Genomic DNA, 22,798 nt, shown 5'->3' on the forward strand with positions numbered 1-22,798 from the left:
CCTTTTTATAAAAGACTTGCAGTGTCCTTTCAGGGTCTTCAGTTTAATTTATGGGTTGGAGATTTGGATGTTGAAAGCTTTTTAATTTTCTTACAACTTAAATCATTCCTCAGAAGGCAGTACAGCTGGGGAGAACTAACCCTTAAGATTCCTAATTGAGGGCTGGGGATTTAGCTCAGTGGTTTCATCACCTGCTGCGCAAGGACCCAAGTTCGATCCCTGGTACTGCCCCCCCCCCAAAAAAAAGATTCCTAATTGATCTCTTTGCTGCTGAAGTGAATTTCTCCTGAGCAGTTGTCCCTTTGGAGACATGGAAGGATTAGTGGATTTCCCACAATAACCTAACCTACTGCCTGAGGAGCATGTACTTTATTGAATACGTATTCCCAATATGCTATTAATGGTCATGTTTATGGTCAGCTCATCATACGTAATTGTTTAAACTATGATTGGGTGAGGAAAGGAGGGTTACAGAGTTTGCCTTTAATTATATAGTTTCCAAGTTGGAAAGAGTTTTGAAGATCAAAGTGCAGGCTCCTCCATTTCTAGAAGCTCTTGAATGTGCACAGGGTCTGTGGGAGCACAGGGTCCCTGGTCTCTGGAGGGAACGGGCAGGGGAAGAGGACTGGGAGAAGTTCCCAGGGGGTGGCAATGCCATGGCCTGAAATCACAAACCAGTTTTACTTCATTAGTTGTCACTTGGTTGAGGCTTTCAGAGTCACTTTATTGAGATGGATTTGGAGGTAGTTTTGACCCACCAGGAAGGAATGACACACCCCTTTTAGCAGTATCCCCCATGGGTACCACAGGAGAGGAGGCAGCATGCCCTACATATTTATAGTCTCTGGGTTTTTGTTTTCATTTTACTCATTCATTCATTCATTCATTCATTTGTGGTACTGGGGATTGAACCCATGATCTTCACTGAGCTACATCCCCAGCCTTTTTTTTGTTTTAGTCTTTTATTTTGAGATAGGATCTTGCTAAATTGCCAAGGGATCCTCCTGCCTCAGTCTCCTGAGTAGCTGGGATTACAGCCATGTGCTGCCATTCCCACTATAGTGTCTAACAAAGGATAAGTTCAGCAAGAAGAGTAAGGAGAAAGACTTCCATTGGAGGGGTCAGCCTGAGCAGAGGCACAGAGGCAAATGACAGCTGAAGTATGGGACCAGTATGCATGGTTGTGTGTTGCTAGGACAGAATACACAAGCCAAGGAGGGAGTGGGAGAGATCAGTGAGCCTTGGAAGTTGTTCAGAGGCCAGGTGATGAAGCACTTGGATGCCAAGCTTATGGAGAGGATGGAGCCATGGTGATGTTTCAAAGGAGATGGCCTACACTGAACTGCAGAGGAGATCTGAGAACAGAAACATGGTGATTTAAAATGTGTTTTCCAAACATTCTTCTGCATTCTAGCTATAAACCGATAGTGGAATACATTGATGCCCAATTTGAGGCCTACCTGCAAGAAGAACTGAAGATCAAACGTTCTCTCTTCAACTATCATGACACAAGGATTCATGCCTGCCTTTACTTCATTGCTCCTACTGGACACTCACTAAAGTCCTTGGACCTGGTCACCATGAAAAAGCTGGACAGTAAGGTATGGGTTGCCGTTTCAATTACCATCCTCTCGCCTGTTAGGTCATCTTTTCCTAAGGCCCCAGTTTACTCTCTGCTTTCAGTATAATTTATTTTTTCTGGATTATAAAGTCATAGGGTTTGGTGGAGGTATGGGATGAGGAGGTATGGAAACCTTTCTTCAGGCCATTTGATGTTGTGCTTTAGCCCCTGGGAACTGGAACTGGGCCCTTGCTCTATTGATGGCAGGGTCTTGGGCAAGGAAGGCTGCTCCCCCTGCTGCCACATCCTTAAAAGCCCACTCCCCACTTTTCTTGGGAAAACCAGTTTTCCACAGATAGCCTGAAGGAAGTAGAATGACATACTTTTTTTTTTTTTTTTTTCCAAACTCAGGACCTTGTGCTTGCCAGGCAGGTGCAGTACCACTAAGCTACATCCCTGGCCCTGAGGTGGGTTTCTAACTGAGGTCCAAGTATGTTGCTCAAGCCAGGATGATATCACATAAAGTAACTATGTTTTGATTTAAAAAGGAAAAAGAAAAAAGCCAAAACAAACACAACTAATACAAACAAACCAAAAAACCCAACCACAAAGCAGGTTAAACTTTGAAATAACTGAATTATTATATAGTGGGAGAATTAGGTAGCATCTTAAAATGGTGTTATCGAAGTTTGGTTACACAAGTAAAGGGAAAAGGTAGGCAAACATGGTCATTTCACAGAGGTTGTTCAAGTTCTTGTTAAAGAGAGAAGAGAGATTTTAAAATTAAATTGCTTGGTTTCTCTATCAACTCTGATTAATTTGGCTAAGAAAACATGAACCTCTGCCCTTATGTCCAAGTTGGTAATCATTGAGTACTTAATGTGTACTCAGCCAGTATGCACCACGGGGAAGTGCCTGTGCTTTGGGTCCTGACCCAAACATGTCTCCACTGTCATTGGGGTTTCCCTGTGTCCACAGCCTGCTGGAGGAAGCCAGGAGGGGTGGCCAGGGTGGAGGGTGCTCTGGAGTGTACTGAAGAACAGGGCTTATGGGCAGCGAGTCCTAGTGTCTCATCAGGGACTTCAGATTTGGGCCTCAGGATCCCGAGGAGATGCAAAAGAATAAAGGTGACCTCAAAACCCTTCCCAAAGACTCCCTGTTCTTGGGCTAAGTCGCCACCATGGTCTTAGATCACAGATGTCAAAAGCATCTTATTACCTACCAGGGAGAAAAAGACAGTTAATCCTAAAACATGAGTTTAAAAGAATGTCCCACCATGGGGTTGGAGCCTATGCTCTGGGTGCCCCTGGCTCTTAATCTGGGTTATCTGCCATTCATGGCTAATTCCAGTTTTCTCCTGTTCTTGGTGACTGAGGAGGCTTGGGAAGTAACCCTTGCGTTTGACCTTGGGCCTCATTCTGGCATGAAAAAGTAATTTGATAGAAGGCTATTTTCAAAAGAATTAGGTGGTGTGTGTTTGAGACATTTAAAAAGTAGGTGACCTTTTGTTTTGGTTAATACTTAGGTTCTCTTCTCCCAGCAGTTTCCAGGTCATCAGAAGAAAGGACATTATTCTGCACAGAGCTAATTCTGTAGTGCTCTGGCAAACAAGAACGTTGTTAGTGCCCTGTTAGGGCCTGCAGAATGCAAGCATGTAAAGGAGCTGGGAGGGATCTAAAGGGAGGGGTTGGTTATTCAGAGAATAGGCTACTTTGATTACTGCTGTTTGTCATAGAATAATAATACTTCCTTTTACTCTGTAGAGTAGAATGAGTGACGTAGCACTGGAGAGGAAATTACAAGTAAGCTGTCATTGTAGGATGGGAAGAAATTAAAGTGTGCAGAGAGGGAAATAAAGACTATCCCAAGTTGTCTTAATTTTGTGTCTAGTACAAAGTCTGATTTTCAGTATCTTCTGTATTTTTTACAGTGAGGTTTGGAGTTTCTCATTCGCGTCTTTGCTATGTTTTATTCACTTGTCTAAATATTTTTCAGATGTTAGAATTGTAACAGTGGTCATGTTTGTTTTATAGGTGAACATCATTCCAATAATTGCAAAAGCAGACACAATTGCCAAGAACGAGCTGCACAAATTCAAGAGTAAGATCATGAGTGAACTTGTCAGCAATGGGGTCCAAATATATCAGTTTCCTACAGATGAAGAAACAGTGGCAGAGATTAATGCAACGATGAGTGTGAGTCTTCAAGTAATGTGGGGACAGTGGCTTTCCCAGGAGCTTGTTTTAGTGGCTGCATTGCATAGGGAGCTGAGAGGTCTTCTGTTAAGAGTCCAGCTCCACTACCCTGCAAGCCTGTGCTTCAGTTTCCCCAGCTGTCATGGGGGAGTTAGACAGGGTAATCTCTGATTTCCTTTAAGTCTTCTAGGAAGGAAGTGTCAGCCCAGTCCCATTTCACACAGAGCAGCTCACTGGAAAGAGATCTCTGCTCGTTTCTGTCAGTGTTGCCCCTGTTTTGCTTTGGTGGTTGGCTCCTGCATTCCCCTCCATACAATTTTCCTACATTTTCCTGAGTCATCAGGTAAATCAGCAGTTGCAGGTACAATGTCCATATCATGGAGAAGAACAATAAGGAGACAGGAGATGCAAGCCACCATGGTTCTGTGTGCACTTTGAGGTTAATCCCTCCCTGCTGAACCCCCATCCTACCTGTTGCTACCAGGCCCTTCCCAGTACATCCCTGTGGGTCTCTTAACTCTCCTGCATCTGTTCATCTCTCTTTTTGTTTTGAGAATACACAATTTCTGTAAAAACACCATTCTTTGCTCAATAATGGTTGTTGGAAGTCAGGATATAATGTATCTTAAAGAAGCTGAGGAGCAGAATCTTCCTAGGAGATTGGCATGAGGGGTTTGAAAGGATGGATGCTGTAAAAAAGACTGATCATACTCCTTTAAAAGAGCGAAATCTAAGGGGAAAAGAGCTGCAAGGGAATTTTGGGTCTATGAAGTGGATGTGTGACTGCTGGAACCATCGAGGTGGAAGAAATGCCTTATTAGTTAACTAGTTCTCATGGCAAGTGTTTGGTGGGCAACAGATTCTGTTTGAACCCACTTAGCAGATATTCTGTAAAAGGGAATTCGTATACAAAGTAAACAGGATAATATATAGGATCTCTTCCCCCTCTAACATTCTTGGATTATGAGTTTTGAGAGCTTTCCAATCTTAGTTGGAATTTTTGACATTTATGGAACATTTATTGTTTCCTAGACACTGCCTGGGCTTTATATGTAACCCTCACGACAGCCTCATGGGTAGATAATAGTAATTTCTACTTCATGGTGAAGAGCCTGTGATTGCATAGCTTGGGCAGTCGAGGAGGATTTGAACCTCACCAGTGTGGCCCTTGAGCTGACACTCCCACCCTTGAGAATTGGTACCACATACTCAGAACAGTGTGCTTTTCTCATAGCATGTCCAAAGCTCCGGCCAAGATGCCATGCATGTCTGCTATAGAATAGACATCAAATGAATTCCATCTGCTTTCTCATTATATCCCTCTCCATCTTTCTAAACAATGCTTCATGGTCATGAAACTAAATTTATGTTAAACTGCTTGGAAAGAAAATACCCATGAACTTTTGCTCTTTCTGTCAAATAAATGGAACTGAGGATCTTTGACATTCCAGACTAATCCTGCTTTTTATCAAGACATTTTCTGCTAAGCCCTTCATTGCAGACAGTTCTTGCTGATGCAACACTATCTAATGTGTGGAAGCAGAAGAAAACATTTCACTGAAGTTGCTTTTGTTATGCAGAGTTTAGACGTTTACTTGCTCATTTATGCCAGAATGTTGGCTTGAAAATTTCTTTTCCTCTTCAACTTAAGGGAACACGTTTCAATTTCAGATTTGGAGTTTGAGGAAAAGAACCTGCTTTTCTTCCTTTCTACAGAGAGTGAATTGAGCTGGGAAATTAAATATCACACACGATACCAGTGGGGCAACTTAAGCCTAACCTCTTCACTTGAAAATACGTCCTTCCCTTATCCTCAGGGGAGGACACTGGGATAAAGGAGCCCCAGAGAACAATTCTCGCAGCAGCTATTTGAAATTCCCTTATTTTTGTATGCTGATTAGAAAAACATAGACTTAGTTTTCTCCTCCACCCCCTGAATGTAGTCATAACTACCATATAAACCAATATGAAAGAGTCAGTTGTCTTGGACATCATCTCTGCTTGAGATAAATCAAGGTGCAAGGCCTGAGCCAATATTTTGGGCTAACGTATGTTTCTGACTTGAAACTTGTGTAAAGCAGTTCCATTCATGAGATATACAGTATGAGCTCCATAGGTAATTTAAAATTTTCCACTAGCCAAATTAAAAAAAAGCAAAAAGAAACATGAAATTAATAAATATTAACTAATTTTAAGAACCTAATCTAATATATCCAAAGTACTATTGTTTCAACATACAATCGGTTTAAAATTATTGAGATACTTTAAAACTAGGTCTTTGAAATCCAGGGTATGTTTTATTGTGATGGTATATCTCAATTCACATTTCAGATTTTTATCAAATACTTAATCTGTAGTTCTGTTTCACAAAATTTACAGTTAAAAAGCAGATTCACATACTTATGTTATTCTGGACATAAGTACCTAAGATGTACTTTTCCTTTAAATTTGTATCTAACTTGACAAAATTGATCTTTTTGTTTGTTTTGTTTGTTTGAAGTGCATCAAGCGAGCTAGAGTGTCTCCTACCTATTCTGCATGCCCCCACTGTGTAGACAGTAGAGACATCTCCAGAAGGGGAGAAAATGCAGAGTCTGGAGCAGAAGCAGCCTTTGTATGAGTTTCAGAAGATAACCAGTATTGTCTTTTGTTGCTTGGCAGGTGCATCTCCCATTTGCAGTGGTTGGCAGCACTGAAGAGGTGAAGATTGGTAACAAGATGGCAAAAGCCAGGCAGTACCCATGGGGTGTTGTGCAAGGTATGTCCAGCGTGGGAAGGGGACTCAAAATGAGAGCCTGTGGTGAATGCCCCCCCACTCCAGTCTGTGTTGAGAGAACCAGGTATGCTTCCACCTTGGCCTTCCCAACTTTGGTGAAGAAAGAAGCAGCAACCAGACAGCAGGTGGACTAGTAGGGAGAAGTAACTGCCACATCCTGGTGGTGGTGAGCAGCCCCTTAAGATGTTGGGCTGTGTAGGAAATTCAGTATCCATTTCTAGAAAGAGAAAAAGAACCCTTCAGTAGGAGTTTGAACCAGTTGTATCTACAAAGTATCAGAAAGCTACAAAAAGATTTCTTGTGAATAAGAGGATACTTGTTTCTCCATTATCTCTGGTCAAGTTGTCCTCCAGGTAAATGCTGTTTCAGTAAGTATCTAGTAAAGGAGGAATGCCTTTGGTATTGAAAAGCTGCCTTGCACAGTTCCCAACAGTATGGCTTTGGAGCATGTGACACTGAGTTTGTCTACCCTCTGCTACTTCTGTTTGGGGATTGGCTTGCTTATCAAAGCTGGGCTTCTGAACTGCAAAGCAAGAGTCACAGTGCCTGCTTAGCAGAATGATGATGAGGGTAAGGTTGGGATTTGTAAAGCTCCTGGCCTGTCACCTGCATGGCATAGGCATGAGGCAGTGGACATTGTCATCAGCATGGTCCACATTGTCAGAGAGCTCATCTTTGTGCACAGTGCTAGGGAGGCCAGTGAGGCATCTTCAGAATGGCCCTGAGACCTCAGGATTTCAGAGTGACAGCAGTGACATCTTAGGAGCATCACTTCAGAGGGCCCCCTGCACCCCATCTCTTGCAGTGGAGAATGAAAGCCACTGCGATTTCGTGAAGCTGCGGGAGATGCTGATCCGAGTGAACATGGAGGACCTGCGGGAGCAGACGCATGCCCGCCATTATGAATTGTACCGGCGCTGTAAGCTGGAGGAGATGGGGTTCAAGGACACTGACCCTGACAGCAAGCCCTTCAGGTATGAAGACACTCTTCAGGTGTCTCTCAGTGACAGGGTGGCACGCCGTAAGAGTGCCTGCTACCTGGGGAGGGTAGTGATGGAGTGGCCTGGTTGGGGACTAATGGCCTGGATCACCAGGCGTGGTGCTAACCACTTGATTTGTGTGATCTCAGCTAACTGATGGGGAAAAACCTAAGGCACTGTAATTGTGAGCAACCTGTCCAAGGTCCTACAAGTACTAAGTGACAGAGATCAGTTTGAGCCCTTGCTGTGTGGCTCCTGTGCCCAGGCTTTTAACCGTCTTGTCTGCAGAGCACAGAGCCTGACCTGGGCATTCATCAAGCTGTGGTCCCTGGTTGCAGTTTGCCTCTGATATGTTTGCTAAACAGGTTTACTTCTCAAGGCTCTTATTTTTCAAGCACTTCTTAGTTTTCAGTGCTCTAGTACAATTCTCATAGCAACAGGAGCAGGTAAGAGCATAAAAGTACTTTCCCTCATCACTGATGGGTGGAGATGCAGTGCGACAAGGAGAAATGAATGTAGAGGTGTAGCACCTTAGTAAATGCCAAGTTCCTGTCAGAGCCAAGTGGTGAGGAAAAAGTTGATAGGGCTGGGGTATTGGTGCCCTCACCAGGTGTAGTGAATGAGGGGGTGTCCAGGGCACATTGCCCCCTCCTGGCAGAAGACAGGATCATCCGAACCCTTTAACAGATATTTGAGGTGATGTGAAGTTTGTTTTGGCCCGGTGCCTCTTCTTATGGCGGGGTTACAGTGCCTTTGAACAAACTGGTTTGCTCCTCCTTCATGGCTGGTCCTGGGACTCGCTGTGATGTCTCCAGCCATAGAACTGATGGTTGCCCATGGACACTGGTAATCTGTGACCACTGTGGGCAGGTTCATTCCTCCTGGTCTGAGCTGCCTTTGGTGTAGGAGGAGATTTGTTTTCTCAGAATTGCTCCAGAGATGGTTCAGTACAGTAAGTCCTGGACTTATGAACAAGTTCCATTCTAGGAAAATGTTTGTAAGTTGGATTTGTTTGCATTCCAACAAAGTGAGTCTTCTACAGCATACCTGTGAAACTTCACTATTGAAATGTCTGTAAGTTGGGGAATCACTGTAATGCATGGGCTGGGCCCCTGCTCCAGGGCCGCTGTGGAGCCCATGAGCACAGATGCATTTGCTGAGAACAAATGCAGACTCCAGACAAAGGGCTTTGCCAAGTTTGCCTCATTTACTTCTGCCTGGAGACTTCTAAACTGACCCCTCTAGGCCCGTGAAAAGGCACTTCCTGGGGCTGGGGGTTGAACGCCTTTTTGGATTAACAGAATTAGCACATTGACACTTGAAATGCATTTACCTGAAAATAAAGTCAAAATCAAGCCATCTGTGGTTATTAAAGGTGATAAAGATGATTTCTATGTGTATGTATGTGTAGAAAAGGGTGCCTTTAGTATTTCACAGAGTATATGTTTTCTGCTCAGGTGGAACAAAGGAACTGCCATAAAATTGAATTCATTTAGATCCTGACAGTGTTGGAAAATATTGGGCTAAAAGTCAGGAGTCTGAATTCTATTTCTTCTTGGCCCTTTGGCTGAGATCAAGCATAGGAGTCTTGAGTTCAAGTCCTGGCCCTGCTACTACTCTCATCCCTGACGCATCTGGGCCAGATCAGGGGACAAATCCAATCCAATGAAAGGACTTTGTACAGAGGGCCAGTTCTGCAGACCATGTGATCTTTCCCCAACCACTTGATGGTGCTCTTATCATTCAAAAGCATCCACAAACCATAGAAGTGAACAGACAAGGCCATGTTCTAATAGAACTCTTTCTAGAATAAAGATAGGTGGGAGAGCCCCAGATTTGGTCCTTGCTGTCATTTGCCAGCATCCACAGACCATGGTAGCCAGTGCTTGTACTAGATCATAAACCGGAGACTGTGAACTGCCTTCAAAAGTTAGAATGTGTGTGACTGAGTTCATTAAAGGTAATTTGCCTCTCATACTGTTAAGAACCTGATTTCAGCACACCCTACTCCTAGAGCTGCTGATTCAGACTGGCCACAGTAAAGCAGTCTGTTCCGAAATGCTTCCCAGGTGATGCCATGCAACTCGTTTGCTAACCACCGCTGGTCTTAAATGGTCAGAGAGGCTTTTCAGTAAAAGAACCTATTTAAGGTGATTAACTTAGTTCTTCTCAGTTTTGTTTGATCATGGAAACTTTTTGAAGTATCTCACAGATAAAATGTGCTTGGAGTTGTGCTACCTTGAACACTGAGAACTATTAACATGATTCTGCCTTAACCAGTCCCAACTGCAACCAAATTTTGCTCCAGATTCTAGAGGTATATTTTCAAACAAACTATGGATCGCCAATCTTGACCAGTGTGTCAAAAGTTTAAGAGAACAGGAGAAAACGTACTGAAGTGGAGGAGGAGGTTACTGGAGGGAATGTGTGCAGTGGACTGTGATAGAAACATTGCCCAAATTGGAATGCCCTCATCCCGTGGAAAACCTAAGGGTCACCTTTGCCCCTTAGGAGGACTGGTCCCAGTCATGAATCTGGTAGTACTTCTGACATCCTGGGCCAGAGGAGAAAAATGAGCTCAACAAATGCTACTTCTTAATTACATCATTGTATCTTAGGACATGAGCCAGCTTTTGAACTCTGATACAGAAAATGATAGTGATAGAAGCATATGAGAAAGATATCCTGAAACCTTACATCAAAGAGTCAAAACTACATTCAGATACCTACAAATACTTAGCACAGTTGCAGCACCCACAGAGTTATATCCCCAGGGTTCTGCCGATTGAGCTGTAATCCAGATAGCAGAGATCCTCAGCAGTGTTTCCAGGCACTGAATCCCAGTTTAGAAGGAACTGGCTGTTATCCACCCATAGATACCTAAAGTAATTGCATCATTTGAAATTTATAGTTCTTCAGAATTAATTTAAGCCGGAGGTTTGGCTCAGTGGTTCCGCCGCCTGCCCTGCAAGCGCAGGGTCCTGAGTTTGATCCTTGGTACCAAAAAAAAAAAAAAAAAAAAAGTATATACTGCCAGAATTAATTTAAAATTACAGTTCTTGGCATCCTTTTTCTAAGAGAGAAATCTGCGATTGTTCTGTGAGGTTTTAGGTGGGTCTGATCTGAGGATCTTGTCTTCTAGTTTTCTCATGAGCAGCCCACAGGAGAAGAAGGTTTTGCTTTTATAGAAGTTAAGAGAAAAGAGAATGAGCACAGCATTTCTCTCCCTTTTCAAATCTGGTGGAACCATCTAGAGGAGGACATGCCAGAGGGTGACCATTCCCACAAAATGAGTGGGCTTAGGAATCTGTGTTTAGAAAACTACATTGAGATGTGCTCAGGTGGTCCTGATCTGCTGCCAGGTTCAGGACTCAACTCACTGTACATGTGAGTTGCCTCAGGGAAAACATACATAGCATTCTTCCCTTTGGACTTTGGAAATCCTTGTTCTGAGATCCTCTTTTGAAGCTATAGTATGTGCTGAACTCTGGAATGTGTTCAGCATTGTTTCTATAAGAGGTATCCTGAGACATTTGTTATACTGAAGTCAACAGCAGCTGAGTTTTTTGTAAGATTTCACAACAGGAACAAATAAGTCATCCCTGCCATTTGGTAATTCTGACCCGTATAATGGTGAAGAATTTGCTACAAGCTGACAAAGAAAAACAAACTCATAAATTATTTTATAGTCTGTTATCAACACAATCCTATATTTCACAATCAGTGTCTCAGATCTTGAAGCCCAAACATTGCTGTTAATATTAGGCAACATTATCATTGTCCAGCTTGGTTTTCTCTTGTGAGTTAGTGTGAAAGCTGCATAGAACTCTGGAAAGTCAAGCCACACAATTGTTCATAAGCAGGTAGAGTGGGCAGTGTTGATTGTATGAGAGCCAAGGGTATTAATTATAGAAGCATCAGATTGGTGTTACTGTACAACTGTTGTTCTGGGGAAGCAGAGAGAAAGAATGAGAACAAGAATGCTAGCACCCTGTAAAACATCAGTAACTGTTTGTAGTGTGTATGTGGGGTGGGATGAAGGGGTGTTTTGTTGTTGTTTTTGCTTTTGATTGTGTGACCAAAGGTACTTTCTCTGTAAGTATCTTTGTTCTTATTTAGAGATAAAGCTGAGTCATGGCATTCTAAGTAAAATATTGGATTCTAAGTTTAGTGGACAGGAAGAGAATGGGCTTTAAAATGAAAATAAAACTCCTTCCTGCTCTGTTTACAATTGATAATTCAACTAACCAGCAATTTTCTGCACTACACTTAGAGGTACTCTTGTGCCTGTAGTTTGTTCACCAGACTGGGGGCTGGAGGGAGATGATGGGAGGGAGGAAGTGTTATTAAGCACAGCTTATATGTCAGATGCTTTGTGCCCACTTTCCCTGCCTCTGATTCTCATAATCACACCCCCCTGGAAGGTGAGTGTTACTGCACCCATGCCTCACACGTCGGGAACCTTGGAGAGAGAGAGGCTGTGCTTTCCCAAGATGAATGGGTGGGGGTGTGTGTGTGCAGAACTCAAACCCTCCTCTGACCCTGTGCCTATAATCTCACTCCATTATCTTCACTTCCAGTCCCATTTGAGCCCAACTTTTCCCTGTGGGAGTACGTGTAGGATAAAACCCATCTGGTTTGCCGTACACATTAGTGTTAGCTGCATTGTGTTTCCTACTCATTCTAGGTTTGATGTGCCTGTCTTTTCATTCACAGCATGAATAAAATAATGCCATTTTATCTGAGCTTTATATGGTAAACAGCAGCTCTGTTTTTGGAAGTAGATGGGTAGAAATGATAAGAACTGAAATTTCTTTTTTTTTTTTTTGGGGGGGGGTACCGGGGATTGAACTCGGGTCCTTGTGCTTGCAAGGCAGGTGGCAGAACCATTGAGCTAAATCCCCGGCCCCTGAAATTTCTTATTATGCAATTTCATGACCCTGTCTTTGGTTTATGGATTTTGAAGTCTTCAGGAGACATACGAAGCTAAAAGGAACGAATTCCTGGGGGAACTGCAGAAGAAAGAAGAGGAAATGAGACAAATGTTCGTTATGAGAGTGAAAGAAAAAGAGGCTGAACTTAAAGAGGCAGAGAAAGAGGTAAGCAGTTTGACCTCCTTTAAGGGACAGAAACTTAAAAGAGAGATTTTATTAATACTTTTCATTTTATAGCATCTCATGCTGGTCCAAATACTTTCAACATAAATTTTATCACAAGCAGCACACTAATTGGCAAGAAAAGCAGACCAAATATTCTCATCCCCATTTTAGAGAAGATAAACTATAAAGGTAAGAGTATTTTTTGCAGTCACATACCTAGTTAGTAGCCAAGACTAAAACTATATATGAGGTTTCTAAAATGGATCCTGTGGTCTTTGCAGTGCTGTGTTTCCTCAGTTTCCAAGTCTTGAAATGAGGTTCAGGATTCTGGCATCATTATTATTAGTCTGTCAGCTAATTCAGTGGGCTAAGTGGTACAGGGCCCTGTAGCACCGTGAATGGATGACAGTCCAGAGCGAAGTCTGGATCCAGGCTTCTCCCCTCCGGCATGCACTCCCTACTCTAGTGTCCCTCCAAGCCCCCTTCAGTCCCACTCCCAGCCCAGAGTCACTGCTTCCTCAAAGTTTATGTGAATGCTTACCTTAATAGCACTCTTCCCACTGTATCTGACAGAGAAAGGACTATGTATGTACTATGTCTGCTTCTGCCAGTCAGTAATATTACCTGACTTATGTAGCTCAGTACTTTTCTAAATGAAATCAAGTAAATAATTTTCTCCTTATATTTTATTTTTAAAAAGACTACTGAAACTTAAAGGTTATATAAATAGCTAAAATTCAAGGGGGTTTTGCTGCAGATGAAAGAAAATTGAGCTTTCTTTTCTCTTGGCTTTAAGAACCAAGTGGATGATGGGTAAAGATTTAGAATGACTGAGTAAGCATTTCCTCCTTTCCTCCATGTTTTTGTTTTTGATTGTGATTCTTCCCCCCATGCTGGGGATCGAAGCCATGGCCTCTCGTGCATGCTAGGCAAATGTTCTACCACTGAGCTATATCCCTGGCCCATGATTATAATCTATTTAAATTCAGTTTGTTAAGGGCCATAAATTTCCCAACACATCTCATGTGTAATAGATATGAATATGTATATATAAGTAAATATATTTTATACATGTTGAAAAAAGGACCAGAAATAAACCACTTTTACCACAAGGGTGAATTTTTTGTTAGAATAATAGATAATTTTTATCTTCTTTCTGCTTTTAAAAGTGAGTATGTGTTCTTATTGGAAAGACTGTTCAAGGAATTTTTAGTTCCAAGGAACTCAAGTGACAAGCCTTGGACAGATGGATGCTCCTCAGAATCTTAGCCTTGTCCTTCCAATGAGCCACCAAGACAACATGTCACTCCTGTAACGGAAGTAAATGCAGCCACATGATGTGTGTTTTATTTTTGAACAGGTCCACATAGCTGTCTATCAGTAAGATTTTCATACCCTAACAAGCCTGTCTTCCTCCATTATTCTCCAGCTTCATGAGAAGTTTGACCTCCTAAAGCGGACACACCAAGAAGAGAAGAAGAAAGTGGAAGACAAGAAGAAGGAGCTGGAGGAGGAGGTGAACAACTTCCAGAAGAAGAAAGCAGCAGCTCAGCTGCTACAGTCCCAGGCCCAGCAGTCTGGGGCCCAGCAAACCAAGAAAGACAAGGATAAGAAAAAGTAAGCAGCTGTCTCCCCATTTATTGGGGACCTCTAACAATATATTATTCTTGCATGTATACTTTCCTATTTACAGACTGGAAAGTGGTCTGTTACCAGAAAAATAAAAGCAAGTATTTTCTCCACAGTGCAGGGAAGATGATAAAAAAAGTATTTTTAAAGGGTACACAAAGATTAATTTATAATACTTGACCATGTTGATCAAGCGACTGGAGTAACCTGTCATCTCCTATAGCATCTTCTTCTCCAACACTAGGATTCCTCAGAGAAGACAGGTCTATTTCTCTTTAGTACCTCTGAAGATAATTCTTACAACTCCTGGTAAAGAACATCTAAACTCACAATGGCTAAACTTATTTTTCTACTCTGTGTTTTCAGGCATGGTGAGCCAGTCACTGAGTCTTGCTCCCAGCCTGAAGCATGTATAAGGGCTGCTAGTGGCCACCTGTTCTCTCAATTCAATAAGATGATGAATTGTCTTATTGTGAAATGCAACCCAAATGCCCATCTAGTTAACATACCCCTGCCCATCCTCAAGCCACACCTATACCCACACAAAGCATTTAAAAATATGTCCTTGATTTCATGTGCCAAAGGATCAGGTTCTGCTCTTGAGTTAGTGACTTCTTGGGATACTTCAGTAGCAGCTGTCTGAACCAGAGGAAATGTGAGCTTCCTGGAAATTCTCCTGTGATTTGAAGCTCTCCTTTGGATCACTCTAAGAACTAGAGAGTGCAGTTTTATGACAACAGCTGTTGGTTTGACAGTAAACACAATGACAAGAGACCTTTAAAGCAAACCTTCACAGGGTCCAATAATGAACCCATGGATGCCGCCCTCCTTTGTCTGCTTAACTCACAGCTTATTTCAGGATCTTGCTCTTCATCCTTAGATGCCAAAATTCAGAGAGTGAAAAGAACAAAAATGTTGGTGTTCAAAGAGGCAAAGAATTACATTTTTTAAAAACATAGCACCTAGGCTTCTGCCTTAGACTGTCTTGGAGAGGAATGTGCACACTGCTTTGTCCACCTGGTAGTGTGCAGCAGACTCATCTGTAAGGGATCTTGTGATGTTGCCTGTAGCAAAGATGAAATTACAGGCTTCAGTGGTACACAGAGGGATTGAATCATGCTTTACACACAGCAGAAGAGTAGCCAGCTTCTCAAAGCAGTGGCGGTAGTTGGTGTAGAAAGAGGTACGATTTTAATTTGGGTTGGTTCAGACCCAAGTGACCAAAGGAGTCCAAGGCCCCAAACTTTGGATATTCTCCTTTAATTCAGAGAGAAACAATTCCCTAGTTTATATCCAGTGCCAGAAAATGCTTCCATGGATCTTCATGTTGAAGAGCATCTGACAGTAATGGGGTCCTCTAAGCAGACATCCAGATTCTAGTGACTTCCAATGAGACAAGTGAAAGCCATTTAGCATAGTGCACCCTCAGTCCAAACTAGACAAGATAAAAAACAGATGTGGTGTGAGGCCGGAGATTTAGCTCAGTGGTGCTTCTGCCTGCCTGGAAAGTGCAAGGACCTGAGTTCGATCCCCGGTACCAAAAAAACCCCAGATGTGGTGTGGAGGGGGGAGTGGGGTATGTACATGTGTGTCTATTGTGTGAATGAAAGAATAAAAGCTGCTGGATCACAGCTTAGGAAATCCAAAGTAGGTTTTCTTACCCTGAAGGACTAAAGTGCATAAAGGTACAAGTTGGGTTTTTTTTTGATGCCGGGGATCAAACTCAGGACCTTGTGCTTGTGAGGCAGGCATCCATCCGTACCACTGAGCTAAAACCCTGGCTAAAGGTACAAGTTTTAAAGCTAAAAGTGTTTGTAAAGGACCAGCAATGTTAAAAGGGTATCTCATGAATGCTGGATATGCCTTTACACAATAAAAATTTGAAGAGCTGATCAGTATTGTGCCTCTATTAAAAAAAATGTAGCAACAAACTTCCCAGTTTCGGAAGATTTCTCCTTGCCCTTTTGAACATGTTCAATTACTTTCTTCCTAATGAATGTATAATGCTTTTAAAGTTTATGTGAATCTGTGAATTCTATTTTAGTTTAATTTATATATTCTTATTATTAATAGGATTAGATGGGCTTCACAATAGCCAGGTTCTGTGCCTGAAAATAGCACTCATTTTTTGTGTCACTTTTTGAAGTTTCCTACCCTTTTCCACACTTCTTAGTCAAAGCATTGGCTAGCAGGAGGCTTAAAATATAAAAGAAAAAAGAACCACCCTTCTTATTGCCAGTGGCGATAGAGGGTTTTGGTTTGAGAGGATAACAGACAGATAGTAAATATGGTAATCAGAGCAGCACTGGTAATGGAAACTCTTAGGTGCAAGAATACTGACATAGGCCTCTTGGGAGCTGGCTTTGTTCGAAGAAGAAAGCTTACCAAGAAGCTTATTTATTTGCCTGCTGTGCTTCCACTTCCAGGCTTAGTTTTTCTAATAGTTTTAAATTTTCTTTTTTCTATTCTAATGCCTTGCTTCTTTTTAAATGTAGGTAAGACTTTATATATTTCTCCTTGACCTGTAGTAGCATATATAACGTTTCCTAAGATTACAGACAAGGTAGAACTAACCCTAGCACTGCCATTAGCTGGACCCCATTCCTCCCATCTCTGTCCACCAAGTCCCTTTGGTTGCCTGCAGCTGCACTGCAGTGTTGGGACTGCTCAAGGGTACATTGTCCCCTGGGCAGTGTTCATCCGTTCTGGAAAACAGTTTGCCCAATTGCCAGGAAGCTTTGCTGGTTAAGATGCATCTATCCCAAAAGAAAGCTTTAAAACTGGTGTGTAGCCAGGCATAGTGGCACACACCTGTAATCCCAGCGCTCCAGAGGCTGAGGTAGGAGAATCTCCATGAGTTCGAGGTCAGCCTGGGCTACATAGTGAGTTCAAGGCCAGCCTGAATTATAGAGTGAGATCCTGTCTCAAAAAACCAAAACAAAATGATAAAACTGGTGTGTAAAAACTAAAGTTTACACAACCATCTCTTCACCATTTTTTTTTTTTTTGGTACCAGGGATTGAACTTTGGTCCTTGCGCTTGCACAGCAGGTGAAATCACTAAGCTAAATCCCTGGCCCAGCATTTTTTTTTTTTTTTTGTACCAGGGATTGAACTCAGGTCCTTGTACTTAACGGAGCAGGCGGCGAAACCACTGAGCTACGTCCCTGGCCCCACCTTTTTTTTTTTTAAGTAAAATTTTTGCTAAGGTATAAAGCTGCATGCTTTGAATTTGCCTAAAATTAGCTGTGTGGATCTTGGGTGGGTCTGGAATTGATTGCTTTGTACCTTAAAGAGGGGGAAAGCTCCTGGCATTGCCGTAGCTATGCCCATGTAACAATTGTTCTTTTTTTTTTCCTTCCCAGCTAGATTAGTAGCATGTCCCACTCATTCTATTCTAACCCCCAGCTACTCTAAACCTCTCCAAGTCATTCCTACAAAGCATTTATGGTATATTTATTCTCTGACTCCTTCAGCTGCTCAGAAATGGAAGGTGATGCTCCTAGTCAGTAGTCATGTGATTGATATCTCACCTATGAGATAATGGTTTTGTGTTATTTGAGAAAACAAAAACCAAACAGTAATTCCTTCTGTGGGATATACAGTGGTTTCAAGAAGTCACTTGTGAATTCTAAGTTTCATGCAAATGGAAACTAACCGTATGTTCTGTAATTAAATATTAAAATTTTGCTTTTGCTTGTCATGTAGAATAGCTTACTCAAGTTTTTGGTCTCAGTTTCTGTCAGTTCCATAATCATTGCATGAGCATTCACCATCGCTGAATGCTGGTGCTGGCGCTCCTATTTTCCTTTCTTTTTAATTTATTATTATTTCTAACTTTTTTATTTGTTTTTTAACTTTCAGTGCAAGCTTCACATAAAGCCTGGCAAGCCAAGGATGTTCCCGCATTCACCTGCTTTTGCAGTAGTAGTGTACTCTGCCATCTGTGTCCTTTGGTTTTATTTTGTTGTTCAGCCTTCCGCAAATACCAGTAGCTCTTAACTCGTTTTGCTGAATGTTGTTGGGTGCTGGAAAATGATAGAACAAGGGAATAACAGCCAAATCTCTGTGCGCCTGGATCTTGTTTCTGGAAAGTAAACAATTGCCTTTCATGTCTGTCCCCAGTGGCAGCAGGAAGCATACTTGTCATTTGTGTGTCACTGTGAAGGAGGAAAGTGGGGTAAAATGCTGCCTGTACGTCTGATGTAAGAACTTCCCATCACCTCAGCAGCTGAACTAAATCCTGAATAGCCCTGACAACAACTTGCATTTCTTGACTATTCATCTCCGCGATTGCATAGTCCCTGATCTCTTTGTGTCTCCTCCACACCATCCCCAAACTAAGGTAGATTTGTAAGTAGGCAGAGCAGCAGGGAGCACTGTAGATGACTTTTAAATGCATGCATGAATATTTCATTTTTACACTGACATTCTCTGCCCGAGCTTGTGCTCTGTTGTTCACTCTCAGGTTCAGACAGCTTCTGAACACCCACCTCTCAGAGCCTGGCTACACTGCTGTGAGTGCTTATGTCACCCATGTCACCTTGATCTTCTCACAGACTGAGATCTCATTGTTAAGTAGAAGACTCTTCCACCAAGGATAACAGGCACCACTCAGCCTGTCTAGTGCTTGCAGTAAGAAGTTTTTCATAAACACATCCACATGTGCTTGCCAGAGGGCTGATGGACAGGACCTTATGACTGATTCCAGGCCACTAATCATGAGAAAATTGCCACAAATACTTCAAATAGAAAATTTGCTATAAACCTTGTGTCATCAGCAACAAATTTGAGAGGACCTTGTCAATTTAAGGTACAAATGAGAAGGAACATAACATGAATCAAAAAGTCAAAATTCAGCTTCACTTCCAGCTTTCTTGCTGGTGTTTCGAATCCAGTTGTCTTGAAGGGATTTTCCTCTCTCAGCCCTCACCGTGACTAGTTTCACCTGCTCTCTGTGTCCCAGGGCCATCCCCTCACCCACAATTAGGACTGACTCAGGTGCCAGAATGTATACTTCCTGCCTGATTGGTATCAAGAAAGGCATGTGTAATCTCCGTGCTGTACTACCCCTTCCTGATGCTGGATCCTGCTGCAACAAGATCCTGTGCTTCCTCCCTAGATCTGTCTTCTCCTGTTTTACTTGAGAGGATAACATTCTCATGAACCCAGTACTTTCCCTCTGCTTTTTCAGTCTGACCTTCACTAGTTACAGATGAACGGGTGAGAATATACTGCATCTGCCCTCACCCAATACACACTTTTTAAAATACTAAATTTCTATCTGATTCCATTAAATATTTTTTTCTTTTCCTTCTCTTTGCCCCCATTCATACAGAGGAGAAAGAAGGGATGGTCTTCCATGATGGAAACCTCATTAGGCAAAGTGAGAAAACTGGGTTCACTGAAGTGCAGACTAAGCTGGGATGGAGACTGCAAACTAGAAACAGCAGCACTGTGGTCCTCACAGGGTGAGGAGCTGTTAGACCAGTGTTTTTGTCTTTGCTTTTGTTTTTGTAAGTCCTTCTAGTCTAAGGCTAGTTGTGGAGCATGCTGACTCTAATCCTGGGCTGATTTGCTCCTATGCTGGGTACCTCACAAAAGCTTGAATATTTGTGTTGTATGCTTGTTCCAGCCATTGCTTGTGTGAGCATTTTTTGTGCCTTGTAATAGAAAATACACTTTTAAATTCTATTTCTTGCATTCCTAAAAGCTTTTAAAAATGAGCTTAGCAACGAAAAGCATCCAGCTGACTTTTTGACTCCAAGATTATTGATTTTTTTGTATTAAATTTTTCATAGCAAAATAAATTTTATGGAGAGTCAGGGAATAAAGTCAAAAGAAACATACAGAAGCTTTTTTAAAAAAATGTGTTGCTTCTGAACTTTTCTCTACCCTTACTCCCCAGCCCCGATTAGTTTGTTATTGCTGCCTTTTTTCTTTCTGTATCTGTGCCTTTTTTCACAGTAGTCCTTGGCTCTGCACGGAATAAATGATACCCTCAAATCTAATGGGATGTGCTTTCGCCTTTGCATGTAAGTACAGTAGTAAGAAATCTTTGAGATCTTTCTGACTTTCTAAAATCAAATGGGATGGAAAGATTTTGGGGAGGGTATGGAGAGAGAATAGTGTCTAGCTTTTAAATAAAAGCTAAGTATGTCTAAAATGGCCACATTTATATGTTTTTCACAATTTGTTTCCCACTTCTTAATCTCTTTGTAGTCAGAAATGACTAATCCCAGCCTGTGTTCTGCACAATGTAATGGGCATTGTTGGCTATTACAGAGGGTCCTGGATCCTGACCATGCAAATAAAGCTAGAGTGAGAAGCGACCACCTTCCGTTGGATAAAAACCAAGAAGATACTTATGCTAGGCTGTCTTTGTGGTCACTTACATTCTAGATCTTAGTTATTGGCCTCTCCCTGGTGCTGTGACAGTGTCACTTTTTTTTTTTTTTTGGCCAGATGGCTCTGGCTGGCCTCTGCCTGTATCTTTTGTTCTAGCATAATGACTTTCGTTTTGGTTCTTCTGAACTGTAGATACCCATAACAGTGGCATAGGCTGTGACAGAGAAGCATGTATGAGAATTTACTGAGAGTTCAGAGGGTTATTAGGCTAAATATTAATTGGTCTGAGTTTTCTCCAAAAGGGCATCTCAACCAGGGGAATTATGTAATGCTGGACACAGGTTTCTTAATATTTTTCTTCTCAGCTTTGTAACTCACCAGCAATAATACTTTGTCTATATCTTGTGCACCTCAAGTGAACAGACTTGGCCTCCTCATGTTATTGATATACCCCTCTGTGTTCCACATGCAGTGTCAAGTCAGGTTTTCTGAGTGTATCCGAACTGTGCCCTGCTGTCTCTGTGTGTTCCCGCCAGAACTGTCCATTTTGGTCGCTTGGCTTTGCCATTTGCAGGTGTCTGGAACTGTCAAGTCTCAGCTTCCAAAGGTCCCGGTTCTCTTGGCAGGACACATATGTGATGACTCTTTAGCGGGATTGTGACCTATAAAATCTAGTTTGTATGTAGGTATGAAGGGGATTTTTAAAAAATAAATTGAAAATTAAGCTGTGAACAGCATTAGAATTTTGTCTATTTCTTAATTTTAAAATATGCTGATAAGCCTTAAACTGTAGTTGTAGATCCTTGTCATTTTGCTGTTTGGAAATAACTGGTATTTTCTAAAACTGTTGTGTAATCTACCTTCAGTGTTAATACAGAATTGTCATATATGTAAGCTGCATGTGAGATGCTTGTCTTTTTTTTAAGAACTAAAATAATTGTATTGATGTGAAGCGTATTATTTCTTCAAGTATGAAAGTAGTCACTCAGCAACCTGCTGGGTAATTTGGTATCTGTTAAGGTAGGAGTGTGGTAACAGGTAATCTATGCATACATATCACTAGCGCCAAAACAAAAAGTGGGGAAAATATATTTTTACCTAAATGTCATATTGTGTGCCCTTTTGTGAGTTCTTTTTGGTCACTGCTTCATACATATTTGTACATACACATGCTTACCTTATCGGGGACCGGAAGAGAGGTGGCAGTTTTTCCTGCTTTTCGGCCTGTGTTGTGGACTTCGGATGCTCCCACTTCTCCAAGACATGCTCTGTGGTGTCCTGTCCCTCCCACATTGCCTCTGCCACCCTCCCCCTCCCCCTCCCCTGCCCTGCCTGCGTCTCAGCCTTAGTGCGGGTGTGTGTGTGTGTGTGTGTGTGTGTGTGTCAGTGTCAGTGCCCAGGAAGGGACCCTTCTCCTCTGCCACACGGCCCATGCAGTGCTGTGCCTCCTGCCACTCTTGGGAACACCATCCCTTTTACTGACACACCACTGTTCCTCCACAGCTTGTTGTAGAGAAGCATTTTTTTTTTAAGGCTTTAAGAAGCAAATTTGAATCTGAAACTTTTTTTTTTCTCTCTGTAGCTTCTTCTTTATGTAACCATCCCGTTGACAAGCCCTACTCTCTCCTAATGGACATAGAGCATTAGAAGAGCAGGAGCTGTCTGTCACACGTGTTGGGGAAGAGTTACCTCATTTCCACCATCGCCTCCTGTTCTTTTAAAGTCTGGGTCAAATAATGCACTGCTGTTTGTATTTGTCAATATCTGTTTACAAACCACTGCCCACAGCGGCTACCGAAGTGACTCCGCTACCAAAAATATAGGAGTAATTAAAAGGAAATTGAGTGAAACAGGGAACTTGGGCCCAAACCCAAGGTCTCATGCTGGAATCCTCTTGCTTAGCTGTCATATTGAAGCTGCTGATCCAAGAACTTATGGACTGAAGAGAGAATGTACCCTTGTACCTTCCTCTGGGGCAGACTTGACCCATGGTAATTAATGTCTTTTCTGTCCCATGAGCACTGCTCTGAGCAGCTCAGTGGGCTACTCAGCCACCATCAGGTCGTGAGATACGGCAACATTTTCCTTCTTTCTGTTAGTTTTGTGGGTTGTTTTGGTATCTGGGATTTTTTAAAAGAATATTTGATATTGCATGCACAGAGATGGATGCAAATTTTCTTTGGAGTGTCCTATTGATACAGTGTCTTTATT

The 22,798-nt window shown here is 42.1% G+C and overlaps 1 protein-coding gene across 13 annotated transcripts in view; it reads left to right on the top strand.

Annotated features, from left to right (window-relative positions):
* Nucleotides 1-22,798, top strand: part of Septin11 (septin 11) — a 102,837-nt gene that overhangs the window by 71,524 nt on the left and 8,515 nt on the right. Inside the window, exons 4-11 of one of the 13 annotated variants that reach the window (XR_015452887.1) lie at nt 1,415-1,601; nt 3,595-3,756; nt 6,418-6,514; nt 7,338-7,506; nt 12,479-12,611; nt 14,041-14,228; nt 19,578-20,274; nt 22,170-22,578. Coding sequence is in view for 10 of the 13 variants with exons in the window: in XM_087215867.1 (XP_087071993.1) it covers nt 1,415-1,601; nt 3,595-3,756; nt 6,418-6,514; nt 7,338-7,506; nt 12,479-12,611; nt 14,041-14,228; nt 19,578-19,605 (964 nt within the window). In the remaining 3 variants the exon portion in view is untranslated. Of the gene's footprint in view, nt 1-1,414; nt 1,602-3,594; nt 3,757-6,417; nt 6,515-7,337; nt 7,507-12,478; nt 12,612-14,040; nt 14,229-18,103; nt 21,696-22,169; nt 22,786-22,798 lie in introns of those variants that run through there. The other 12 variants (XR_015452889.1, XM_004848022.4, XM_087215869.1 and 9 more) reach the window with 12 other exon arrangements.

Source organism: Heterocephalus glaber, unplaced genomic scaffold, assembly GCF_053883595.1.
Source record: "Heterocephalus glaber isolate CG9 unplaced genomic scaffold, H.glaber_assembly_v1.0 deba00001454, whole genome shotgun sequence".
In the NCBI taxonomy this organism is placed as follows: domain Eukaryota; kingdom Metazoa; phylum Chordata; class Mammalia; order Rodentia; family Bathyergidae; genus Heterocephalus; species Heterocephalus glaber.